The 26,125-nt window shown below is 54.8% G+C and overlaps 1 protein-coding gene across 9 annotated transcripts in view; it reads right to left on the bottom strand.

Moving 5' to 3' along the window:
• Positions 1 to 26,125, bottom strand: part of LOC135185553 (zinc transporter ZIP12-like) — a 57,441-nt gene that overhangs the window by 7,663 nt on the left and 23,653 nt on the right. For 7 of the 9 annotated variants that reach the window (XM_064162333.1, XM_064162335.1, XM_064162340.1 and 4 more), the window contains 5 exons: positions 15,234 to 15,405; positions 11,348 to 11,520; positions 8,620 to 8,772; positions 5,714 to 5,824; positions 3,481 to 3,544 (listed from right to left, as the gene is read on the bottom strand). In XM_064162333.1, the coding sequence (XP_064018403.1) occupies positions 3,481 to 3,544; positions 5,714 to 5,824; positions 8,620 to 8,772; positions 11,348 to 11,520; positions 15,234 to 15,405 (673 nt within the window). Of the gene's footprint in view, positions 1 to 3,453; positions 3,545 to 5,713; positions 5,825 to 8,619; positions 8,773 to 11,347; positions 11,521 to 15,233; positions 15,406 to 26,125 lie in introns of those variants that run through there. The other 2 variants (XM_064162336.1, XM_064162342.1) reach the window with 2 other exon arrangements.

Raw genomic sequence — 26,125 nt, 5'->3', positions numbered from 1 at the left:
CCCAACCCCACCTGGCTACAGCCTCCCTGCAGGCAGCTGCAGACAGCAATGAGCTCTGCCCTGAGCCTCCTCTGCTGCAGGCTGCACCCCCCCAGCTCCCTCAGCCTCTCCTCACAGGGCTCTGCTCCAGGCCCCTCCCCAGCCTTGCTGCCCTTCTCTCAACACCTTCCAGCACCTCAACATCTCTCTTGAATTCAGCAGCCCAGAACTGGACACAGCACTCCAGGGGTGGCCTGAGCAGTGCTGAGCACAGGGGCACAAGAACCTCCCTTGTCCTGCTGCCCACACTGCTCCTGAGCCAGCCCAGGATGCCATTGGCTCTGCTGCCCACCTGGGCACTGCTGCCTCCTCTTCAGCTCCTCTCTGCCAGCACCCCCAGCTCCCTCTCTGCCTGGCTGCTCTCAGCCACTCTGGCCCCAGCCTGTAGTGCTGCTTGGGGTTGTTGTGGCCAAAGTGTAGAACCCTGCACTTGGCCTTGTTCAGTCTCATCCCCTTGGCCTCTGCCCACCCATCCAGCCTGGCCAGGTCCCTCTGCAGGGCTCTGCTGCTCTCCAACAGCTCCACAGCTGCTCCTAGCTTGGTGTCATCTGCAAACTCACTGCTGCTGGACTCAATCCCCTGGTCCAGATCATCAGTGAAGAAACTGAACAGGACTGGGCCCAGCACTGATCCCTGGGGCACTCCACCAGTGCCAGCTGCCAACTGGATGTGGCACCATTCACAACTACTCTCTGGGTCCAGCCTTGCAGCCAGTTCTTGACCCATCCCAGAGTGAACCTGTCCAAGCCAGGAGCTGCCAGCTTGGCCAGGAAAAAGCTCATACTAAGCAGAGGGCAGCAGTGTTTAGGTGCTTTGCCCTTGCTACCCTTCTCTCAGTAGGCTTGCAATGGGAAAGTGGATTGCAGCACAATGCAGAGATGCAGTCCCAGGAAGAGGCTGCTTTAGTTTTGCTGGCTCCAGTCTTAGAAAGAATAAAAATTAGTTTGTTGTGACTCCACTCTCAGAGAATGGTTTGGGGTGAAGGAGACCTTCAAGAGTGCCTAGTTCCAAACCTCCTGCAATGGACAGGGACACCTCCTGCTAGAACAGCTTACCCAGGGCCCACCCAACCTGGCCTTCAACACTTCCCGGCTTGCAGCTGCCACAGCTTCTCTGGGCAACCTCTTCCAGTGCCTCACTACCCCCAGGGAGGAGAATTTCCTCCTAGTGTCCAATCTAACTCCAGCCATCATCCCTGCTCCTGTTGCTACAGGCCTTTGGCAGAAGCCACAGAACCACAGTCACAGAGTGTCAGGGGCTGGAAGGGACCTCCAAAGCTCATCCAGTCCAACTCCTCTGCCACAGCAGCATCAGCCAGAGCAGATCACACAGGAACACATCCAGGCAGGGTTTGAGTATCTCCAGAGAGGGAGACTCCACAGCCCCCCTGGGCAGCCTGTGCCAGGCTCTGTCACCCTCACAGGGAAAAAAATCCTCCTCATGCTTCCATGGCACTTCCTCTGCCTCAGCTTCCACCAGTGCCCCTTGTGCTGGCACTGGCATCCCCCAGCAGAGCTGGCTCCAGCCTCCTGGCACTCACCTTTGCATCCTTAGCAGCACTGCTGAGGTCCCCTCTCAGCCTCCTCCTGTGCCAGCAGCACAGCCCCAGCTCCCTCAGGCTCTGCTCCTAGCAGAGCTGTTCCATTCCCTTCAGCAGCTTTGTGGCTCTGTGCTGGGCTCTCTCCAGCAGCTCCCTGAGGTCCTTCATGACCTGGGGGGCCCAGAGCTGGACACAGTAGTGCAGATGTGGCCTCAGCCGGGCAGAGCAGAGGGGCAGGAGAACCTCTCTTGACCTGCTAGCCACTGCCCAGAATGGCATTGCCCCTGCTGGCCCCCAGAGCCCATTGCTGGCTCATGGGCACCCTCCCATCCACTAGGACTCCCCAGGGCCTTTTCCCCTTCACTGCCTTCCAAGAGGTCAGTTCCCAACCTATCCTGATCCCTGTCCCTCTCTGGCTCTCTGTTTAGCCTGGAGAGGAGGAAGCTGAGGGGAGACCTTCTGGCTCTGTGCAGCTCCCTGAAGGGAGGTTGCCATGAGATGGGTGTTGGTCTATCTCCCAGGTAACAGCTGATGGGCCAAGAGTGGCTTTAGGCTGCACTAGGGCAGGTTTAGTCTGGACATCAGGAGAACAACATTCACTGAAAGGGTTGTTGAACATTTAGGCTGCCCAGGGAGGTGGTGGAGTCCCTAGCCCTGGTGCTTCAAAGCCACATAGATGTGGTGCTGAGGGACATGGCTTGGTGGTGGACATGGTGGAGTGGGGTTGATGGTTGGACTTGATGATCTTGAAGGTCTTTTTCAACCTAGCTTTTTCTATGATTCTCCCCTAGGCACCCCAAGATCTTGTGGTCCTAAACCTTTCCCTTGACCTTCCCTGGGTTGCTGCCATCAGCAGGAGTTTTCCTGCATGCCAGACTTGTTAGTCCTCAGCAGGTGGGCATTGTGCCAGGGCTGCTCGTGGAACTGCACAGCTGTGATGAAGATGAAGGTTTAGCTTCATGCAGCTGGTCACTCAGTGCCATGGCCTGGTTGACTGGACAGGGCTGGGTGCTAGGTTGGACTGGATGAGCTTGGAGGTCTCTTCCAACCTGCTTGATTCTGTGATTCTCTGCTGCTGCTTAGCAGTACTTTAGGGGATGTCACAGAGAACACTGAAAGCTAGAGATGAAAGGCAGCAAGCCTTTGGTTTCTGCTCCATTCTCTTGTGGTTTGGACTAAGGAGCAACAAAACAGGGAAGCCAGGAAGGAAGCAGGTTCTCCTGAACCTGAGAAGCCATCACACCACACATGTAGTAACTGATGGCTGCAGTAAGGAGGCTGTGGCTTTACCATGCACGAGAGGAGAGCAGAATGACATTAGTGCAGTGAGACAGCAAAAGAGTGAGACACCACCTCCGGGTGAAAAGGCCAAGGAAGATTGACTGTTGTGAAAATCTGCTTTGTATTAGCTGTGGAATATTTCCCTTTGAGCAAAGGCTCTAGAAAAAGGGTTTCATAGAATTAGGCAGGTTGGAAGAGAGCTCCAAGCTCATCCAGCCCAACCTAGCACCCAGCCCTGCCCAAGCAACCAGACCATGGCACTAAGTGCCCCAGACAGGCTTGGCTTCAACACCTCCAGCCACAGCCACTCCACCACCTCCCTGGGCAGCCCATTCCAATGCCAATCACTCTCTCTGCCAACAACTTCCTCCTAACATCCAGCCTGAACCTCTCTTGGCACAACTGGCAACAGTTGAGGAAGCAACCAGTAAAGTATGGACAGTGGAATATTAATGAACCTCAAAACTGCAGGGCTGGAAGATGAAGAGGTCTTTGTAGCTCAGAACCGTGCTGCTGTAGCATGCAGCAAAGGCAGAGCTAAGCCAGCTGCACACTTCCAATCCCATCTCAGGCCTGGAGGCTTTCCCTGTTACCTGTCCAGTCTTCCTGTTAATACTAACTTTTCTTCCTGATGGCTTTGCTCTCTGGGGGAACTTCAGCAGGCTCAGAATCTTCTGGGCTTCTCTAGTGAAAAGAAAAGACAAGAGATCAGCATTAAGTGACTCTTGCAGCCACTGTGGTAAAGACAGGAGAACATCAAATCAGTGCAGGGGTTAGGATCACAGCTGGTCACTGTTATGTGCAGAGCTGCCACTACAGACAGGGACACATCAAATCAGTGCAGGGGTTAGGATCACAGCTGGTCACTGTTATGTGCAGAGCTGCCACTACCGACAGGGACACATCAAATCAGTGCAGGGATTAGGATCACAGCTGGTCACTGTTATGTGCAGAGCTACCACTACAGACAGGAGAACATCAAATCAGTGCAGGGGTTAGGATCACAGCTGGTCACTGTTATGTGCAGAGCTGCCACTACAGACAGGGACACATCAAATCAGTGCAGGGGTTAGGATCACAGCTGGTCACTGTTATGTGCAGAGCTGCCACTACAGACAGGGACACATCAAATCAGTGCAGGGGTTAGGATCACAGCTGGTCACTGTTATGTGCAGAGCTGCCACTACAGACAGGGACACATCAAATCAGTGCAGGGGTTAGGATCACAGCTGGTCACTGTTATGTGCAGAGCTGCCACTACAGACAGGGACACATCAAATCAGTGCAGGGGTTAGGATCACAGCTGGGCAGTGTTATCTGCAGAGCTGCCACTACAGACAGGGACACATCAAATCAGTGCAGGGGTTAGGATCACAGCTGGTCACTGTTATGTGCAGAGCTGCCACTACAGACAGGGACACATCAAATCAGTGCAGGGGTTAGGATCACAGCTGGTCACTGTTATGTGCAGAGCTGCCACTACAGACAGGGACACATCAAATCAGTGCAGATTTTCAGGATTAAAGCTAGACACTGCTCTTTAGAGGGTGTCACTGAACCACAGAATCAAATTTAGAGCTTGGAAGGGAGCTCCAGAGACTTGCCAGAAGCAGGACCACCCAGAGTAGCCTGCACAAGGATGCACCTCCAGAGAAGGAGACTCCACAGCCTCTCTGGGCAGCCTGCTCCAGGCCTCCAGCACCAAGGAAATTGAGGTGAAACCTCGTGGGTTTCAGTTTGTACCTGCTCTTCCCTGCCCTATCCCTGGGCAGCACCACACAGAGCCTGACCCCCACCCCTCAGCTATTGAGAGACACTATAAGGTCTTCCTAACATCCAATCTGCATCTACCCACTTCTAGTTTTGCTCCATCCCCCCTAGCTCTATCACTGACACCCTAAAACCTCCCTCCCTATCTTTCTTGTAGCCCCTTCCAGTACTGGAAGGCCACAACAAGGTCTTGTCAAAGCCTTTTCTTCTCCAGATTGCACAACCCCAACTCTCTCAGCCCTGTCCCCATAGCAGAGCAGCTTCAGCCCTCTGAGCATCTTTGTGGCCCTGCACAGGAAGCTATGGCATGGATCACAATCTGCTAAACATTCTTCACTCCTCTGCTTGTTCTGTGTTTGGCTGAGAGGTTTTCTAACTGTGTCTGAGAGATGAGCAGTAGCTTGTGAGGCTCTAACCCATCCTCAGTAAAATGCAGTTCACATTATAGGAGACTCTGATTGAAGGAACCAAAGCCCTCTGTGCCGAGGTGCTGCACATTTACTGCAGGCATTGGCTGGATGCAAAAGGAGAGCAGAGGGTTAATAAGTTGAGTCGGTTTGTTTTGCAAAGGTATCTCCACAGAGCAGCAGAAAATGATCTCTCCTTGCAGGCAGGCAGCATTCCCTGATAGCCAGCTTCTTCATGCTGCCCTGAAAATCAGTGCCAAAAGCAGCCCATGGCTTCATCCTCTTCACTGATTCTGCACTCAAGTCTCACTGCAGAAAACTCTGACTTCTTTTTCCCAGGGGATCCTCTGTCCTTGCACATAGTTATTGAAGGGAGCAGGGAAAATCATCAGGAGTTTCATCAGCAGAAGGTAGCAGAGGCAGAGTGGTGTTACCTTGAGCTGAGATGCGCTGCAGGAGGGTTAGTGGGAAGATCTGTGCTTGAAATCTCTGTGAAAGCTCCTCACAAGCTTCCAAACTCCAGAGCTTTCTGCCACTCATCTCGTGTCACAAAGCAGAGGAGCAAGCAAGGCTGAAGAACAAACCTGATTGGTTGCATTAATTTGGTTGATTTGGGGTTTCTTGAGGAACAAAGAAGATTCTAAAGTGAGGCAAGAATGCTGCACTGGTGACCTACCAACTGTATGCTGGAGGTAGATTTGTCTCTGCCTGAATGTTCACTCAGCTCAGATTCCACTGGAATGCCATGGGAGTGTCCCCAGTGCCCATTAGCTAGGGAAAGGTCCTGCTGAATGAAGATGCTTTGCAGTTAGTCCTGAGACCCAGTGAACACAGGTGCAGCCCTTCCCTGCCTCTTGGGAAGGCTCAGCAGTGACAAGAATGGTTTGTCTGGAGGAGCTTATTGGCTGCCATCGACGTGTCCTAATGCCTGCTTGGTTAACAAAGCCAGGGGAGTGAGGCAGGTAAACTGGTGACAATCACAACACCCTGATAGAAGAATAACAGCTCCAGGTTAAAATTAGAAGCTGAGATGGGTATAAAAATCAGCTTGGCAAACTCACAGGATCACAGGAACAGTCCAGTTGGAAAGGCCCCTCGGGGGCACACTTGACTGGCTAGAGGGCAGAGATCCATCCAGAGGGACTTGCACAGGCTGCAGAGGTGTGCCCAGGCCAACCTCATGACATTCAACAAGGCCAAGTGTAAGGTCCTGCACCTGGGTCACAGCAATCCCAAGCACAGCTCCAGGCTGGGTGGGGAATGGCTGAGAGCAGCCCTGAGGAACAGCACCTGGGGGGCTGGGCTGGTGAAAAGCTCAACAGGAGCCTGCAGGGTGAGTGCAGCCCAGACACAACCCTGTGCTGGGCTGCAGCAAGAGCAGTGTGGGCACAGGGCAAGGGAGGGGATTCTGCCCCTTGGCTCTGCTCTCCTCACACCCCACCTGCAGTCCTGGGGGCAGTTCTGCAGCCCCCAGCAGAAGCAGGACATGGAAGTGTTGGAGCCAGTGCAGAGGAGGCCACCAAGATGCTGAGAGGGCTGCAGCAGCTCTGCTCTGAGCACAGGCTGAGAGAGTTGGGGCTGTGCAGGCTGGAGAGGAGGAATGGGTTTGAAGTGGCAGAGGGGAGGTTGAAAGTGGCTGTTAGGAAGGAGTTGTTTGCAGTGAGGCTGGTGAGACACTGGCACAGGCTGCCCAGGGAGGTGTTCAAGGCCAGGTTGGAGGAGGCCTTGAGTGACCTGTTCTAGTGGGAGGTGTCCCTGCCTATGGCAGGGGGCTGGAACTGGCTGAGCTGTGAGCTCCCTTCCAACCCAAACCATTGATCCCCAAGTCCAACCACTGACCTACTCTACAAGGTACACTCTAAACCATAGCCCCAAGTACCACATCCAAGCCACCTTTAAACACACCCAGAGTTGATGACTCCACTACCTCCCTGGGCAGCCTGTGCCAATTCCTGACCACTCTTGCTGGGAAAGAGTTTTTCTTAGCATCTAACCTAAACCTTCCCCGTGGCAGCTTGAGGCCATTCCCTCTTGTTCTGTCACTAGTTACCTGTGAGAAGAGACCAGCACCAACCTCCCCACAGCCTCCTCTCAGGGAGCTGTAGGCAGCAGTGAGGTCTCCCCTCAGCCTTCTCTCTTTCAAAGTAAATTCATCTGGTTCTCAGTTGTGTGGGATGATGCTAAAGGATTTCTCTCCAAATCAGTAACTAAAAGGGCTGCTTTTTACTGAGCAGAGGATCACCATCACTGAAGCAGCCTCATGCTTATTGCATTCTATATCTATACAGTCTCAATCTCACTTCATATTCCTATGGCTGACTCAAAGAGAGGGGGAATAAAGCCTTGCTGCTACATGGCTAAATCAGGACAGCCATGAACCAACAAAGGACAAAGGCTTAGCCTCCTGAAGTGTGCATTAAGAAAGCCAAGGAGCTGCCCTGCTGTGTGAGGCTGTCTCCTGCATAATCATGTTTTCAGGCAGCAGCCACACTTAAATGAGGTAATAGGATTACTCTAAGCATGGCACTGAGCAAGGAGATATTCACAGGCTCACAGGATGTTAGGGGCTGGAAGGGACCTCTGGAGAGCTTCCTGTTCAACCCCTCTGCCAGAGCACAGGGCACACAGGAACACATCCAGACAGGGCTGGGAAGGCTGCAGAGAAGGAGACTGCACAACCTCTCTGGGCAGCCTGTGCCAGGGCTCTGGCACCCTCACACTAAACAAGTTCTGCCTCACCTTGAGCTGCAGCTTCCTGTGCTGCACTTCCCATCCCTTGGCCCTTGTCCTGTGGCAGGGCACAAGTGAGCAGAGGCTGTGCCTGTGCCTCCCTTGCTGACCCCCAGCCCTCAGCTCTGGGTAGACATTGCTGAGATCCCCTCTCAGCCTTCTCCTCTGCAGCCTAAGCAGCCCCAGGGCTCAGCCTCTCCTCCTCAGGCAGTGCTGCAGTCCCTTCAGCATCCTTGTAGCCCTCTGCTGGACTCTCGCCAGCAGATCCCTGCCCCTCCTGAACCGGGGAGCCCAGAACTGGGCACAGTATTGCAGCTGGGACCTCAGCAGGGCAGAGGCGAGGAGGAGGATCTGCTGGACACACTCTTCTGAATGCCCCCCAGGACTGGGGGGCCACAAGGGCAAGTTGCTGTCCCATGTTAGGAACACAGAATTGGCTTCTACTGGCTGCAACCCACAGAGCAGCTCCTGGGGGTGTAGGGTCAAACCCTGGGAACGTCAGGACACCATTCCTGAAAACACTTTGTGCTTCCATCTGTGCTTGCCTCCTCGTGAAACCAAGCCTGGGGCAAGCAACCACTGCCACCCTTTCACCCAGCTCCATACTCCTCACCTGCTCCAGTTAGCCAGGGAGCACCTGCAGTTAACTGTTTCCTTCTTGGATTACAAATCCATGGAACACAAGAAGCCCACAGAGCCAAACGACCACCAGAAGTCAGTCACTTAGGAGCACTTTGGGCAGTACCTTTTAAAGCCTCATGGAGCTCATAGAATTGTCTTCCCCAAGCAGCTTAACCTTCTGTATGCTGCAAACTCTCAAGAGAAGAAAGGGTGAAGTGAGCAGAGCTCTACCTGCTGGTGAGGAGCCACCAGAAGAAAGAAGCACTTCTCTATCAGAAAAAACCCATGGATCCCTCCAATGATTCCCAAGAGCTTCCAGATGTAGTCCTTCCCGTCATAGGAATGCTCTGCCTCTTGTCCTTCGTGCCTGTGCAGACGAAGGGTCTGGAACCAACAGAGAAACAAAGGCATTTGAGCTTGGCAAGGTTTGCAGCTGTGCTGGGGCAGCTCTTCGGGGGTTAACTCCAGTTACGCTCAGCAGTTTCTTTTGACCTCTCTTCAATCGTGGTCCGAGCTAATTAGCTGAACTGCAGATGCATTCAGTTGATTATTAGGAGGCTCTGCCAAGCTTCACCATCTCTCAGTGGGTGAAAGTGGCATTGTTTTTTGAGATAGATCTAGTAAAGTACCCTTTAGATACATATAAATCAAGGTAAAACACACAAATAGGTGCATTATATATAATATATGTTTCTATCTCATGTTTATTTATGCATTCTTATTTATATGTAATAGATAGAATATGGAATGGGCTGGGAGGAGGGAGGGTTCTGGAAAGCTTTTCTGCAAGTAGGAACCTTATTTTCTTAGGGAAGTAGGAATCTTGTTCACTGACCCCTGAGCTCTGCTTCCTGCTGCTTGGAGCCTCCATCTGAACTACAAAGTGCAAGTGGAATTGCAGCTCTGGGTAGCTGGCTCGCAGAGGTCACAGGAAGCTTTGGTTTGAAACAAATCAGCACTAGCCAAGTGGAACTTTGCAGGTGTGCAGGTGCAGCTGTGTGCATTTCTGCAGATGCAGCTGTGTGCAGGTGTAGCTGTGTGCAGGTGTGCATATGCAGGTGTGTGCATTTGTGCAGATCCAGCTGTGTGCAGGTGCAGCTGTGTGCAGGTGTGCATATGCAGGTGTGTGCATTTGTGCAGGGGTGTGTGTGCAGGTGTGTGCATTTGTGCAGATGCAGCTGTGTGCAGGTGTAGCTGTGTGCAGGTGTGCATATGCAGGTGTGTGCATTTGTGCAGATGCAGCTGTGTGCAGGTGTAGCTGTGTGCAGGTGTGCATATGCAGGTGTGTGCATTTGTGCAGATGCAGCTGTGCGCAGATGCAGGTGTGTACAGGTGTGCATATGCAGGTGTGTGCATTTGTGCAGGGGTGTGTGTGCAGGTGTGTGCATTTGTGCAGATGCAGCTGTGTGCAGATGCAGGTGTGTGCAGGTGTGCATATGCAGGTGTGTGCATTTGTGCAGGGGTGTGTGTGCAGGTGTGTGCATTTGTGCAGATGCAGCTGTGTGCAGGTGCAGCTGTGTGCAGGTGTGCATATGCAGGTGTGTGCATTTGTGCAGGTGTGTGCAGGTGCAGGTCTGTGCACATGTTTACAGGTGCAGGTGTATGCATGTGCAGGTGCAGGGGTGTGTGTGTATGTATGTGAAGGTGTGTGCAGGTGTGTGCATTTGTGCAGGTGCAGGTGAATGCATGTGTGTGCATGTGTGCAGGTGTGTGCAGGTGGATGTGTGTGCAGGTGCAAATGTGTTCAGGTGCAGGTGTGTGCATGGGTGCAGGTATGTGCAGGTGGATGTGTGTGCAGGTGCAGATGTGTTCAGGTGCAGGTATGTGCATGGGTGCAGGTGCAGGTGTGTGCAGGTGCAAGGGTGTTCAAGTGCAGGTGTAGGTGTGTGCATGGGTGCAGGTACTGGTGTGTGCAGGTGCAAGGATGTTCAGGTGCAGGTGTAGGTGTGTGCATGGGTGCAGGTACAGGTGTGTGCAGGTGCAAGGATGTTCAGGTGCAGACATGTTCAGGTGCAGGTGTAGGTGTGTGCAGGTGCAAGGATGTTCAGGTGCAGGTGTAGGTGTGTGCATGGGTGCAGGTACAGGTGTGTTCAGGTGCAAGGATGTTCAGGTGCAGGTGTAGGTTGTGCATGGGTGCAGGTGCAGGTGCAAGGATGTTCAGGTGCAGGTGCAGGTGTGTGCATGGGTGCAGGTACAGGTGTGTGCAGGTGCAAGGGTGTTCAGGTGCAGGTGTAGGTGTGTGCATGGGTGCAGGTGCAGGTGCAAGGATGTTCAGGTGCAGGTGTAGGTGTGTGTATGGGTGCAGGTGCAGGTGCAAGGATGTTCAGGTGCAGGTGTAGGTGTGTGCATGGGTGCAGGTGCAGGTGTGTGCAGGTGCAAGGGTGTTCAGGTGCAGGTGTAGGTGTGTGCATGGGTGCAGGTGCAAGGATGTTCAGGTGCAGGTGTAGGTGTGTGCATGGGTGCAGGTACAGGTGTGTGCAGGTGCAAGGGTGTTCAGGTGCAGGTGTAGGTGTGTGCATGGGTGCAGGTGCAGGTGCAAGGATGTTCAGGTGCAGGTGTAGGTGTGTGCATGGGTGCAGGTGCAGGTGCAAGGATGTTCAGGTGCAGGTGTAGGTGTGTGTATGGGTGCAGGTGCAGGTGCAAGGATGTTCAGGTGCAGGTGTAGGTGTGTGCATGGGTGCAGGTGCAGGTGCAAGGATGTTCAGGTGCAGGTGCAGGTGTGTGCATGGGTGCAGGTGCAGGTGCAGGTGCAGGTTCAAGGATGTTCAGGTGCAGGTGCAGGTGTGTGCATGGGTGCAGGTACAGGTGTGTGCAGGTGCAAGGATGTTCAGGTGTAGGTGTGTGCATGGGTGCAGGTACAGGTGTGTGCAGGTGCAAGGATGTTCAGGTGCAGACATGTTCAGGTGCAGGTGTGTGCAGGTGCCAACATGATAACGTTCCCAAAGTGTCCATGAGCTACCTGAGGGATGAGATGTAGCAGAGCATCTCCGGACAGGGTCCCGACAGCCAAGCCCACAAAGAGCTGCAGGAGGAGTGTGTAGGTTTCCTGGCAGGAGTTAAACAGAAGGAGGCTGGTGCCAAACATTGATCCGATGGTGATAAGCAGGACAGCCAGAGAGCTGTATCCGTACTCTGTAGGGAAACACAGAGGAAAGAGGAGAAGGCAGCCTTGAACCGTGCAGCATTTGTACTTGTGCCTGAGTGTTTGGGCTGGGATCGGTTGCTACTTAGTCTGAGGCTGCTTTGCCATCTCTATGTGCCAGCAGGGAACAGTGACTCCGTGGTGCCACGCAGAGTTTTCTGGTCCTCTGTGATGCAGGCCACAGATTTGGAAGCCTCAGAAATGTTCCTTTGTTTCTCAGACTGTGCAGGTACTGCTGGATGCTTCCAAATGTCAGAGCTAGAGCTAAGCAGGCTGTGGCTGTGCAGAGGAGAGCAGCACAGGGGATAATGGTCTGCCTGTGTGCTCTCCTGGCAGCTTCGTGACAGCAGCATGTCCTCACCTGCCACACCTCTGTGTCCTTGCAGGCAACAACCAAATCATAGCCAGAAAACAAACCAAGGCCTGAGACCTCAAAGGAATGGCAGCAGCCAGTGCAGGTGCTCAGCACAGGAATTTTGGTCTAAATTATACAATTACAGAATGTTAGGGCTTGGAAGGCACCTCCAGAGGTCATCCAGCCCAACCCCCCTGCCAGAGCAGCATCACCCAGGGCAGGGCACACAGGAGCACAGCCAGGTGGGCTTGGAAAGGCTCCAGAGCAGGAGACTCCACAGCCTCTCTGGGCAGCCTGCTCCAGGCTCCAGCACCCTCACACCAAACAAGTTGCTCCTCATGCTGAGCTGGAACCTCCTGGGTCCCAGCTTGTACCTGTTGTTGCTTGTCCTGTCCCTGGGCAGCACCACCCAGAGCCTGGCACCTTCATCCTGACCCCCACCCCTCAGCTCTTGAGAGATATTGATCAGATCCCTCTCAGCCTTCTCCTCTCCAGCCTAAGCAGCCCCAGGGCTCTCAGCCTTTCTTCACAGCAGAGCTGGTCCAGTCCCTTCAGCATCCTCACAGCTCTCTGCTGGACTCTCTCCAGCAGGTCCCTGTCTCTCCTGAGCTGGGGAGCCCAGAACTGGGCACAGTACTGCAGCTGTGGTCTGAGCAGGGCAGAGTGGAGGAGGAGGATCTGCTGGCCACACTCTTCTGAATGCCCCCCAGGACTGGGGGGCCACAAGGGCAAGTTGCTGTCCCATGTTAGGAACACAGAACTGCCTTCTACTGGCTGCAACCCACAGAGCAGCTCTGCAAATCTCCTGGGGGTGTAGGGTCAAACCCTGGGAACGTCAGGACACCATTCCTGAAAACACTTTGTGCTTCCATCTGTGCTTGCCTCCTCGTGAAACCAAGCCTGGGGCAACCAACCACTGCCACCCTTTCACCCAGCTCCATACTCCTCACCTGCTCCAGTTAGCCAGGGAGCTGACCGAGGCAAAGGCAGCTCTGAGCACCTCAGCCGTTGTGCCTTTGCGCCTTTAGCCCCCTACCTGCCCTCCTTTTGTCTTCAGCTGCTGCAGCTCCATGGCTCAAAGCACAGATTCAGCGGTGGGAAGTGCTGCCTCCTAAGCCCTGCTGGCCAGCATGGTGTGAGAAGAGCTGCTTAGCTCCCAGGAGATCTGGACCTGCTCATGCAGGTGTTAGGGTTAAGGTGCTGAAGGCATTGATGTGCAGCCCTGCTCTAGCTGCAGGGGCTTATGGCCAGATGTCCACTGCTTTTTGTGCTCCCCCCCTGCTCCCAGCCCCCCCTCCAGGAGACACTGCCAGCAGCACAGCTGGGCTTGCAGGCACTTCCCAGGTGTGACAGCCAGGTCACTCCCAAAGCAGCTCCTAGGCCACACTGGAGTCTCTCTTTCAGGGTGGGGGAGGGGAGTGTGGACTAGCACTGGTCACAGGGAAGCTGAATCAGCAGAACAGATGGCTCAGAAGTCTCTGGAAGCAGGGGCAGGTGAGGGCCATGGCTGCAGCGGGAGCAATCTAATTCTACCCTAGCTCAGCCCTTGTCCCAGCTCTGTCCCACCAGCCCTGCTGCCAGTGCCTGCTCTGCTGCTGCCTTCTGGCCCCACAGCAGGCTCCTCAGAGCTCCTCTGCTGAGAAGCACCACAACAGAGAGCAAGCAGCAGCACTGACACAGAGCTCAGCTGCACCCCGGGCTCAGAGATGCACAGAGGGCTGGCTTGGAGGGCACCCTGAAAGTCAGCCAGTGCCAAACCCCTGCCATGGGCACGGACACCCCCACCAGCCCAGGCTGCTCAAGGCCTCATCCAGCCTGGCCTGGAGAATAAGCCATGAGGGAGAGACTGCAGCAGCTGGCACTGTTCAGCTTGAGGATGAGGGCACTGAGGGCAGACCTCATGGCTGTCTGCAGCTACCTGAGGGGAGGCTGTGAGGAGGCTGGTGCTGGGCTCTGCCCACAGGTGATTAGTGACAGAACACTAAGCTACCACTGGGTAGGGTTAGACTGGACGTCAGGAAACACTTTTTTCCCAGCAAGAGTGGTCAGGCACTGGAATGTGCTGCCCAGGGAGCTGGTGGAGTGTTTAAAGGTGGCTTGGCTGTGGTGCCTGGGGATGAGGTTTAGGGAGCACCCTGCAGAGCAGAGATCTGGGCTGGACTTGGTGACCCTGAGGGGCTTTGCCAACTGGAATGTTTCTGTGGTTCTGTGAGCTCCGGGGAGGGGACAGCCACAGCCTCCCTGGGCAGCCTGTTGCAGTGTCTCTTCAGATGCCACTCGCAGGACAAGAGGCAGCTAACGTCACCTGGAGGCTGGATGTAAGCAATGCAGGGTCTGCAGTCTGAACCTGGTGGGATTCTCCCCAGCCAGGCCAGTACTGACCTGCCCTCCACTCAAAGAGACCTGGCCTGGCTCAGGTGCTGGGCATCAAACAGCCCTCTAAGAAATGAAGCCACCAAAGCTTAGACCCTTACACACTGGAGTGGATTTCAGAACGCTGGGGGCAGAGAATGCTCTCACTTCTCAGCACAGTGCTGTTACCTGCTGTGAAATGCTAACTGCATAAGCTGCAGGGGCCAGAAGTCTCATCCTGAATGTGTGAAATGCACCCAGGAGCTAAGCCCCTGCAGCCCTTTCGGGGCCAAGGCTCATTGTATGGAGTTCAGCAAGGCCAAGGGCCAGGTCCTGCCCCTGGGTCACAGCAACCCCATGGGGAGCTACAGCCCTGGACACCTGTGGTTGGGAAGCTGCAGCTTGGAGAGGGAGCTGGGGGTGTTGGTTGGCAGTGAGTGAAGATGAGGCAGCAGTGTCCAGGTGGCCAAGACAGCCACTGGCATCCTGGCCTGGCTCAGAGGCAGGGTGGGCAGCAGGGCCAGGAGGGGATCATGCCCCTGTGCTCAGCACTGGGCAGGCCACAGCTCGAGTGCTGTGCTCAGCTCTGGGCCCCTGGCTGCAGGAAGGACACTGAGGGGCTGCAGCGTGTCCAGAGCAGGGCAGCCAGGCTGGAGAAGGGCCTGGAGCAGCTGGGGCTGAGCAGGGGCTGAGGGAGCTGGGGGGGTGCAGGCTGGAGCAGAGCAGCCTGAGGGCAGAGCTCATTGCTCTCTGCAGCTGCCTGCAGGGAGGAGGCAGTGAGCAGGGGGCAGCCTCTGCTGCTTGCTGCCAAGGGCCAGGAGCAGAGGAGATGGTTCCAAGCTGCCCAGGCAGGGCAGGCTCAGGCTGCACCTTAGGGAATCTTTCTGCCCTGGAAGGCTTCTCAAGCACTGGCATGGTTGGAGGTCTGTTCCAGCTGGAGCTGTTCTGTGATTCTCTGAATCTCCACAGCACTTTACTGATAAAAACATAACTCACTTTCCAAAGCCGTTGGTGGAAGCTTTGTCTGCTTGGAGTCAGGGAGCTGACACGAGCAACTCAACAGCTGCTGAATGATAGCTGGGCTGAGCTCCTTGAAGTGCTCCTTAGAGACGGAGGAGGAGCTGTTGGGGAAGAATATCTTCACGAGTTCACTGGCAGAGAAGCAAACCTGTGTAAGGAAGCACAGAGAGTTACTGCCTTGCAGAGAGCCAGAGTGGGTTAGGTTGGAAGGGACCTCCACAGCTCATCCAGCCCAAGCCCTCTGCACTCAGCAGGGACATCCTCCACTAGAGCAGCTTGCCCACAGCCCTGCCCAGCCTCACCTGCAATAGCTCCAGCCATGGAGCCTCAAACACCTCCCTGGGCACCCTGTTGCAGGGTTCCAGCAGCCTCCTGCTGCAGAACTTGTTCCTCACAGCCAATCTCCACCTGCTCTGCTCTGCTTTGCAGCCATTGCCCTCGTCCTGTCCCTGCAGCCCTTTGCAAACAGTCTCTCTGCAGCCTGCCTGTAGCCCCTTCAGGCACTGGCAGGTTGCTCTTAGGTCTGCCTGGAGCCTTCTCTTCTCCAGGCTGCTCACCCTTAGCTTGTCCAGAGCTGCTCCAACCCCCTGAGAATTTTTATGGCCTCCTCTGGACTCACTCCATCAGGTCCCTGTCCTCCTTAGTGCTGAGCTGAAGTATGGAACCTGTGAAGGACACAGAGTGATCCAGCCTAGGAAAAAGAGTTCTCTCTCTTTCTGGTTAAATTCCCTTAATGACTTCAATGACTTCTAATTGATCTGCTCTGGCTTTTTCCAATCAGAACTTCACACTGCTCAGTGTTTTCAGCCAGCCCAGGGTCTCTGGGCTGAGGCAGCACAGTTTCTGGTCTGCTAATCCCATGAGCATCTGGCACAGCATCTCTGAGTTTGCTTCTTCTATGTGTAATAAAACACACAAAGCTAATAGTGATAGATTGGGCTAACAGTAATGATGTCATAGCCAGGATGTCACAAGCCTGGTGGAAAAGGATCCAGGGGTGCTGGTGCTCAGCAGCTGAACATGAGCCAGCAGTGTGCCCTGATGGCCAAGAAGGCTTCCAGCATCCTGGCCTGGATGTGACCAGCAGGAGCAGGGCAGTGATGGTGCCCCTGGACTGGGCCCTGGTGAGGCCACAGCTTGAGTGCTGGGCTCAGGTCTGGGGGCCACAGGAGAAGAAAGACACTGAGGGGCTGGAGGGTGTCCAGAGAAGAGCACTGAGGCTGCTGAGGGGTCTGGAGACCAGGGCTGGGAAGAAGCAGCTGAGGGAGCTGGGGGTGGTCAGTGTGGAGAGGAGAAGGCTGAGGGGAGACCTCATTGCTCTCTGCAACTCCTGGAAGGGAGGTTGGAGGCAGGTGGGAGAAGTCCCTAGCCACAAATGCTCAGGTGAGAGGTTTAGGTTGGATGTTACAAGAAGCTTCTTCCCTGGAAGGATTCCCAAAGCCTGGGCAGGCTCCACGGGAAGGTGGTTGAATTCCCATCCCTGGAGGCATTTAAAAGCCTCAGAGCTCTGGTGCATGAGGGACAGGGTCTAGCAGGAAGCTTGGCAGAGTTAGGAATGGTTGGACTGGATAAGCCCAAAGCCCTTTTCCAGCTGAAATGACTTTCTGATTGATACTGGAGAAGACCTTTAGTTTGTGTGTTCTGGGCAGTGGTTTTAGCTCTAGAAACAGGAAGCACCAACAAGTGGTATCAAGTTTGAAGTCTAGCTCATGGCTGGGTACCAGCAGCATCCTTCAGTGGTCACTGTAAGGGCTGATACTGTTTAATGTCTTCACCAGCGACAAGAGTGATGGAGCAGAGTGCACCACATCACAGTCACAGATGAAATCCAGCTGGGACAAGTAGTCAACAGCAGCATATTGGCAATGGGCTGACAAGACCTCCAAGAAGACCAGCAAAGAGAGACTTACTGTGCTTCAGAGTAACTCTGTGCATCCTCCCCCACTACTCTGCCCTTCTGAGGCCACATCTAGAATATTGTGTCCAGCTCTGAGCCCTCCAGTTCAAGAAGGACCTCAGGGAGCAGAGAACTCTCTCAACGCTGCTGAAGGGAATGGAACAGCTCTGTTAGGAGCAGAGCCTGAGGGAGCTGGGGCTGTGCTGCTGGCACAGGAGGAGGCTGAGAGGGGACCTCAGCAGTGCTGCTAAGGATGCAAAGGTGAGTGGCAGGAGGCTGGAGCCAGCTCTGCTGGGGGATGCCCAGTGCCAGCACAAGGGGCACTGGTGGAATCTCCCTCTCTGCAGATATTTAATCTCTGTCTGGGTGTGTTCCTGTGTGATCTGCTGTAGGTGATGCTACTGTGGCAGGGAGCTTGGGCTGGATGAGCTTTGGAGGTCCCTTCCAGCCCCTGCCATTCTGTGAGTCTGATCAATAGAGGCTGGGAGGCACTGGATGGGAGTTGCACAGAAAGAGCCCCTGTGGTCCTGAACATGAACCACCACTGTGCAACGAGGGCTAAGTGCATACTGCAGGGCTGCACTAGCACGAGTGGGGAAGGATTACTGCCCTCCACTCAGGACAGACACCTGAGCTTTGGCCAGTCTAGCAGCCAGCAGTGCCAGGACATCACTGGCAAGCCAAGGAAAGGCCCCTGGAGAGGCCAGCAAGAGAGCTAGGGGAGAGCAGCACTTTGTATAGGAAGAGGCTGGGGGCTCTGCTGCTTCAGCTGCACCAAGAGGCTGCAGCTCCCTAGTGGGGGCCGAAGGGAAACCAGAGGCAGGAGCTTCCTGCAGGTGTACAGCAAAAGGGTGAGAAGCAAGAGGTAGGAGCTGCAGCAGGGAGAATTCCCACTGCTGAGACTCCATCAAAAGCAGAGGTTTGTAGAACTCCACAGTTCAGCTGGACACAACCCTGTGAGGCTGGATCTGAGTTTATCCTGGCCCTGTTTTGGCAAGGAGGGACAAATGAGGTCCAGGATCACTATGAACCTCTATCTTAACGTGATTTTATCATCAGGAATTTGCAATTAACAAGCAAGAGCTCATCTGGAAACTCAACTGCCCACCCACACTCCTCAGGCTTCCTTAGAGGAACAGTCCTTTAAGGCATGAGGAGATGAGGGACTTCATCTCCAGCTGCAAGCACCTTGCATCTTCTATTATAGGGAGTGCTAAGTCCCCACTTAATCATAGAATCACAGAATCAAGCAGGTTGGAAGAGAGCTCCAAGCTCAGCCAGCCCAACCTAGCACCCAGCACTGCCCAACCAACCAGACCATGGCACTAAGTGCCCCAGCCAGGCTTGGCTGCAACACCTCCAGGCACAGCCACTCCACCACCTCCCTGGGCAGCCCATTCCAGTGCCAATCACTCTCTCTGACAACAACTTCCTCCTTACACCCAGCCTAGACCTGCCCTGGCACAACTTGAGACTGTGTCCCCTTCTTCTGTTGCTGCTTGCCTGGCAGCAGAGCCCAACCCCACCTGGCTACAGCCTCCCTGCAGGGAGCTGCAGACAGCAATGAGCTCTGCCCTGAGCCTTCTCTGCTGCAGGCTGCACACCCCCAGCTCCCTCAGCCTCTCCTCACAGGGCTCTGCTCCAGGCCCCTCCCCAGCCTTGCTGCCCTTCTCCAAACACCTTCCAGCACCTCAACATCTCTCTTGAATTGAGGAGCCCAGAACTGGACACAGCACTCCAGGGGTGGCCTGAGCAGTGCTGAGCACAGGGGCACAAGAACCTCCCTTGTCCTGCTGCCCACACTGCTCCTGAGCCAGCCCAGGATGCCATTGGCTCTGCTGCCCACCTGGGCACTGCTGCCTCCTCTGCAGCTCCTCTCTCCTAGCACCCCCAGCTCCCTCTCTGCCTGGCTGCTCTCAGCCACTCTGGCCCCAGCCTGTAGTGCTGCTTGGGGTTGTTGTGGCCAAAGTGCAGAACCCTGCACTTGGCCTTGTTCAATCTCATCCCATTGGCCTCTGCCCACCCATCCAGCCTGGCCAGGTCCCTCTGCAGGGCTCTCCTACCCTCCAACAGATCAACTCTGTGTGTACTCCTGGAGGATGGCACTGAAGAAAGACATCAATCAGACCCCCAGATGAAGAACTGGGTGGATGGATGACTCTGCTTTCCAAAATGCATCTTTCTTTAATGAGGAATAACAAATGAATCCATCGATGGAACTTAATATTATTGCTCTTATTGAATCATCTGCTGCTTTTTATGTGTTTCTTACACAAGTAGAGACAGCAGGGACTTCAAAAAGCAAGCAGTGCCTGGTTTCCCTCTGATAATGTTCCAAAGTCTCATTCCTATCTAAAAATTAAATTACAGCTCTTAATGCAGTTAGCAAACACAAAGCATGAGTGAGTCAATGCCTCAGAGGCAGCAGCATCTGCTGCTCATGGAGCACAGCGGCCAGAGATGTGTGCAGGAAGCAGGAGGCAGGACCAGCAGCACCACACCAAAGCACAAAGCCTTCTAAGGGAGTCATGGAACCATTGGGGCTGGAAAAGACCTTCCAGATCATCAAATCCAAGCATGGAATGATCCAACAGAATTCAGAGGGTGCTGACTGGTGGCACAGAGTCAGCACGGAGGGCTGTAGCCAGTGGTGTTCCCTAGGGATCAGTAGTGGCTCCAGTTATGTTCAATACCATTAGTAACAGCCTGGGTGAGGGCACTGAGTGCACCCACAGCAAGTCCTCTGGTGAGACAGAACTGGGTGGGGGAGGTGGCATTGAGTCCACCCACAGCAAGTCCTCTGGTGAGACAGAACTGGGTGAGGGAGGTGGCATTGAGTCCACCCACAGCAAGTCCTCTGGTGAGACAGAACTGGGTGAGGGAGGTGGCATTGAGTCCACCCACAGCAAGTCCTCTGGTGAGACAGAACTGGGTGAGGGAGGTGGCATTGAGTGCACCCACAGCAAGTCCTCTGGTGGGACAGAACTGGGTGGGGGAGGTGGCACTGAGTCCACCCACAGCAAGTCCTCTGGTGAGACAGAACTGGGTGGGGGAGGTGGCACTGAGTCCACCCACAGCAAGTCCTCTGGTGAGACAGAACTGGGTGAGGGAGGTGGCATTGAGTGCACCCACAGCAAGTCCTCTGGTGAGACAGAACTGGGTGAGAGAGGTGGCATTGAGTGCACCCACAGCAAGTCCTCTGGTGGGACAGAACTGGGTGAGAGAGGTGGCACTGAGTGCACCCACAGCAAGTCCTCTGGTGAGACAGAACTGGGTGAGAGAGGTGGCATTGAGTGCACCCACAGCAAGTCCTCTGGTGACACAAAACTGGGTGAGGGAGGTGGCACTGAGTGCACCCACAGCAAGTCCTCTGGTGAGACAAAACTGGCTGGGGGAGGTGGCACTGAGTGCACCCACAGCAAGTCCTCTGGTGACACAAAACTGGGTGAGGGAGGTGGCATTGAGTGCACCCACAGCAAGTCCTCTGGTGAGACAGAACTGGGTGGGGGAGGTGGCATTGAGTGCACCCACAGCAAGTCCTCTGGTGAGACAGAACTGGGTGAGGGAGGTGGCATTGAGTGCACCCACAGCAAGTCCTCTGGTGAGACAAAACTGGGTGGGGGAGGTGGCTGGCAGCTCTCAGGCTGTGCTGCCAGACAGATAGGTCTGGACGGGCTGAGAGCTTGTCAGAAGGGAACCTCATGAAGGTCAACAAGGGCAAGTGCAGGGTCCTGCACCTGGGAAGGAACAATGCCAGGCACCAGCACAGACTGGGAGTGATCCTGCTGGAAAGCAGCTCCATGGAGAAAGAGCTTGGAGTCCTATGCACAGCAAGTTCTGCACCAGTCAGCAATGTGCCCTTGTGGGGCCAATGGCATCCAGGAGGCCATCAGGAAAAGTGGCCAGCAGGGCTAGGGAGGCTCTTCTCCCCCTCCACTCTGCCCTGCTCAGACCACAGCTGCAATACTGTGCCCAGTTTGGGGCTCCCCAGTTCAGGAGAGACAGGGACCTGCTGGAGAGAGTGCAGCAGAGAGCTGTGAGGATGCTGAAGGGACTGGACCAGCTCTGCTGTGAAGAAAGGCTGAGAGCCCTGGGGCTGCTTAGGCTGGAGAGGAGAAGGCTGAGAGGGATCTGATCAATGTCTCTCAAGAGCTGAGGGGTGGGGGTCAGGATGAAGGTGCCAGGCTCTGGGTGGTGCTGCCCAGGGACAGTTCAAGCAACAACAGGTACAAGCTGGGACCCAGGAGGTTCCAGCTCAGCATGAGGAGCAACTTGTTTGGTGTGAGGGTGCTGGAGGCCTGGAGCAGGCTGCCCAGAGAGGCTGTGGAGTCTGCTGCTCTGCAGGCTTTTCAACCCCACCTGGCTGTGCTCCTGTGTGCCCTGCCCTGGGTGATGCTGCTGTGGCAGGGGCGTTGGGCTGGATGACCTCTGGAGGTGCCTTCCAACCCCTACCATCCTGTGACTCAGTGACCCAAACCCCAGCCATTGCTCAGAAGAAGAGGGATGGAATGATCCCAGGAGGCTAAGAATTAACCCAGGAGTGATGTTCTCTTCTCTCCAGCTGCTTCTTTGTGATTATTTTCCCCATCTATACAGAAGATTTGGGTCTCAGTTTGACCCCCAAGCCTCAGCTGCATATCCTGCACCCTTATCTCTTCAGTTCCAGGCAGCCTCAGAACTTCCAGAGATCCAAAAGCTCTGTTTCACAAAGGCTCCTATTGCTGGAGAAGCAATTTTTTGTTCCTGCTACAGACAGCATCACTGCTGCTTTTCTGGCCTCCCTAATTTGAAGTTAATATAAAGCACATTGCAAATGACCTTCGTTTTAAATCACTTGGAGCCTCCACTAAATGCCTCATCAAGCTGATCAGCAGTGCTCTGGGTAGAAATAAAGACACTGATGGTGCAGCTCTGGAGCCCCCAGCACAAGCAGGACATGGAAGTGTTGGAGCCAGTGCAAAGGAGGCCACCAGGATGCTGAGAGGGCTGCAGCAGCTCTGCTGTGAGCACAGGCTGAGAGAGTTGGGGCTGTGCAGCCTGGAGAAGAGAAGGCTTGGAGGAGACCTTGGAGTGGCCTTGTAGGATCTGAAGGGGACTGGAGGAGGGCTGGGGAGGGACTATTGACAAGGTCTGGTGATGAGAGGAGCAGGAAGAGGAAGAGGAGGAGGAGGAAGGGGAGGAATGGGTTTGAAGTGGCAGAGGGGACATTGAAAGTGGCTGTTAGGAAGACGTTGTTTGCAGTGGGAGTGGTGAGACACTGGCACAGGTTGAGGGTGGTGAGACACTGGCACAGGTTGCCCAGGGAGGTTGTGGAGCACAGAAGCACCCAATGTGATCAAAGATCACATTGGGTGCTTCTGTGCTCCACAACCTCCCTGGAGATGTTCAAGGCCAGGTTGGATGAGACCTTGAGCAACCTGTTCTAGTGGGAGGTGTCCCTGCCTATGGCACAGGGTTGGAGCTGGCTGAGCTGTGAGCTCCCTTCCAGCCTAACCCATTCTGTGACTCTATAATATGCACTGCAGATACACTCAAATCACCCAGGGAAGTGCCTCCCCTGATGGCATTAGCTCAGCTGCTGCTCATCTCAGTGTCACAGCACAGAGTGACCACACAGCACCACTCAGGTGTGTGCTGCTTATCCTCCTCCACTGGCCCTTGAGTTAGCTTTAGTTGTAAAGAGCTGCAAACAATTGACACTCCTCTGGAGTGTGCATTCCAGCTGTGTAGCACAAGGCAGCTGCAGAGCACATGCTCAAGGAGTGCCTCAGGCAGTCTGCAGCACACAAGTCAGTTGCCATCTTAATCATAGTTCATAGACACACAGAATGGATCATGTTGGAAGGGATCTTAAGGATCAGCCAGGTTGGAAGGGACCTTAAAGATCATCCAGGTTGGAAGGGACCTTAAAGATCAGCCAGGTTGGAAGGGACCTCAAAGATCAGCCAGGTTGGAAGGGATCTTAAAGATCATCCAGGTTGGAAGGGACCTCAAAGATCAGCCAGGTTGGAAGGGACCTCAAAGATCAGCCAGGTTGGAAGGGACCTTAAAGATCAGCCAGGTTGGAAGGGATCTTAAAGATCAGCCAGGTTGGAAGGGACCTTAAAGATCAGCCAGGTTGGAAGGGACCTTAAAGATCATCCAGGTTGGAAGGGACATTAAAGATCATCCAGGTTGGAAGGGACCTTAAAGATTATCCAAGTTGGAAAAGACCTCAAAGCTCATCCAGTTGCAACCCCCTGCCACAGGCAGGGACACCTCCTACCAGCTCAGGCTGCTCAAGGCATCACCCAGCCTGACCTTGAGCACCCCAGGGAGGGGACATCCACAACCCCCCTGGGCAACCTGTGCCAGCATCTCACCATCCTCACTGAAATGGATTTCTTCCTAACCTCCAGTTTCAATATGCCCTGCTCAGGCTTCAGTCCATTCCCTCTCACCCTGTCACTTCCAGCCTTTGCCAAAGGTCCCTCCCCAGCCCTTCTGCAGCCTGCTTCAGGTACTGGAAGGCTGTTCTAAGGTCTCCCTGGAGCCTTCTACAGGTCTCCCAGCCTGTCCTGATGGTGTAGCTTCTTCAGCCCTCTGCTCATTTTTGTGGCTCACTTCTGGACCCATCCTAGGAGTGCTATGTCCCTCTTATGCTGGGGGCACCAGAACTGAAGGCAGTGCTGCTGGTGGGGCCTCACCAGAGCACTGTAACAAACACATTCCATTCATTTCCAAATCTAAGGAATAAGGATAATCCTGCAAGGAGCTACTGTCCTTCCAAGCCCTCAAACAGGGCACTGGGAAGTAGCTCATCTTCCAGCAGGGGGACACCTCTCAACTAGACTTGGCTGCCCAAGGCCTTCTCCAGCCTGATCTTGAATATGCCCAGGAGGTGGCATCCACCTGGGCAGCCCATTCCAGAGTCTCACCACCTTCCTGCTGAAGAACTTCTTCCTCAGTTCCAGTCTCACCCTGCTCTGCTTCAGCTTCAAACTTTTCCCCCTTGGCCTGTCTCTAGACACCCTCAGCAAAAGTCTCTCTGCAGCTTCCTGTAGGATCCCTTCAGCTATTCATAGAATCACAGAATCAAGCAGGTTGGCAGAGAGCTCCAAGCTCATCCAGCCCAACCTAGCACCCAGCCCTGCCCAACCAACCAGACCATGGCACTAAGTGCCCCAGCCAGGCTTGGCTTCAACACCTCCAGGCACAGCCACTCCACCACCTCCCTGGGCAGCCCATTCCAATGCCAATCACTCTCTCTGACAACAACTTCCTCCTAACATCCAGCCTAGACCTGCCCTGGCACAGCTTGAGGCTGTGTCCCCTTGTTCTGTTGCTGGTTGCCTGGCAGCAGAGCCCAACCCCACCTGGCTACAGCCTCCCTGCAGGGAGCTCTAAGGTCCCCAGGGAGCCTTCTCCTCTCCAGGCTGCACACCCCCTGCTTCACAGTATCACAGTATCACAGTATCACCAAGGTTGGAAGAGACCTCACAGATCATCTAGTCCAACCCTTTACCACAGTGCCCAAGGCCAGACCATGGCACCAAGTGCCACATCCAACCCTGCCTTGAACAGCTCCAGGGACGGCGACTCCACCACCTCCCCGGGCAGCCCATTCCAGTGTCCAATGACTCTCTCAGGGAAGAACTTTCTCCTCACCTCGAGCCGAAATTTCCCCTGGCGCAGCCTGAGGCTGTGTCCTCTTGTTCTGGAGCTGGCCACCTGAGAGAAGAGAGCAACCTCCTCCTGGCCACAACCACCCTTCAGGTAGTTGTAGACAGCAATAAGGTCACCCCTGAGCCTCCTCTTCTCCAGGCTAACCAATCCCAGCTCCCTAAGCCTCTCCTCGTAGGGCTGTGCTCGAGGCCTCTCCCCAGCCTCGTTGCCCTTCTCTGGACACGCTCAAGCATCTCAGTGTCCTTCCTAAACTGGGGGGCCCAGAACTGAACGCAGTACTCGAGGTGTGGTCTGACCAGTGCAGAGTACAGGGGCAGAATGACCTCCCTGCTCCTGCTGACCACACCACTCCTGATACAGGCCAGGATGCCATTGGCTCTCTTGGCCACCTGGGCACACTGCTGGCTCATGTTCAGGCGGGTATCAATCAGTACCCCCAGATCCCTCTCTGTCTGGCTGCTCTCCAGCCACTCCGACCCCAGCCTGTATCTCTGCATGGGGTTGTTGTGGCCAAAGTGCAGCACCCTGCACTTGGAGCTATTGAACCCCATCCCATTGGCCTCTGCCCATCTGTGCAGGCGGTCAAGGTCCCGCTGCAGAGCCCTTCTGCCCTCCAACCCAGCCACATCTGCCCCCAGCTTGGTGTCATCTGCAAACTTGCTGATGACTGACTCGATGCCCTCATCCAGATCATCTATGAAGATGTTAAAGAGGATGGGGCCCAGCACAGATCCCTGAGGGACACCACTAGTGACTGGCCGCCAGCTGGATGTGGCACCATTCACCACCACTCCCTGGGCTCAGCCCTCCAGCCAGTTCCTAACCCAGCACAGAGTGTTACCATCCAAGCCGCGGGCTGACAGCTTAGCCAGCAGTTTGCTGTGGGGGACAGTGTCAAAGGCCTTGCTGAAGTCCAGACAGACCACATCCACAGGCCTCCCCACATCCACCAAGCAGTCACCTGATCATAGAAGGAGATCAGGTTAGAAAGGCAGGATCTGCCCTTCCTAAACCCATGCTGGCTGGACCTGAGCCCTTTGCCATCCCTCAGGTGCGCAGTTATTGGCCCCAAGAGAACCTGCTCCATCAGTTTCCCTGGCACTGAGGTCAGGCTGACAGGTCTGTAGTTCCCAGGTTCCTCCATCCGACCCTTTTTGTGGATGGGGACCACGTTGGCCATTTTCCAGTCTCCTGGAACCTCTCCGGTGAGCCAGGACTGCTGGAAAATGATGGAGAGTGGCTTGGCCAGCTCAGCTGCCAGCTCTCTCAGCACCCTGGGATGGATCCCATCTGGTCCCATGGACTT

Source organism: Pogoniulus pusillus, chromosome 23, assembly GCF_015220805.1.
Source record: "Pogoniulus pusillus isolate bPogPus1 chromosome 23, bPogPus1.pri, whole genome shotgun sequence".
Classification (NCBI taxonomy): domain Eukaryota; kingdom Metazoa; phylum Chordata; class Aves; order Piciformes; family Lybiidae; genus Pogoniulus; species Pogoniulus pusillus.
The sequence above is the reverse complement of the archived record's forward strand: the minus strand, read 5'-3'. Positions and strand labels throughout refer to the sequence as shown.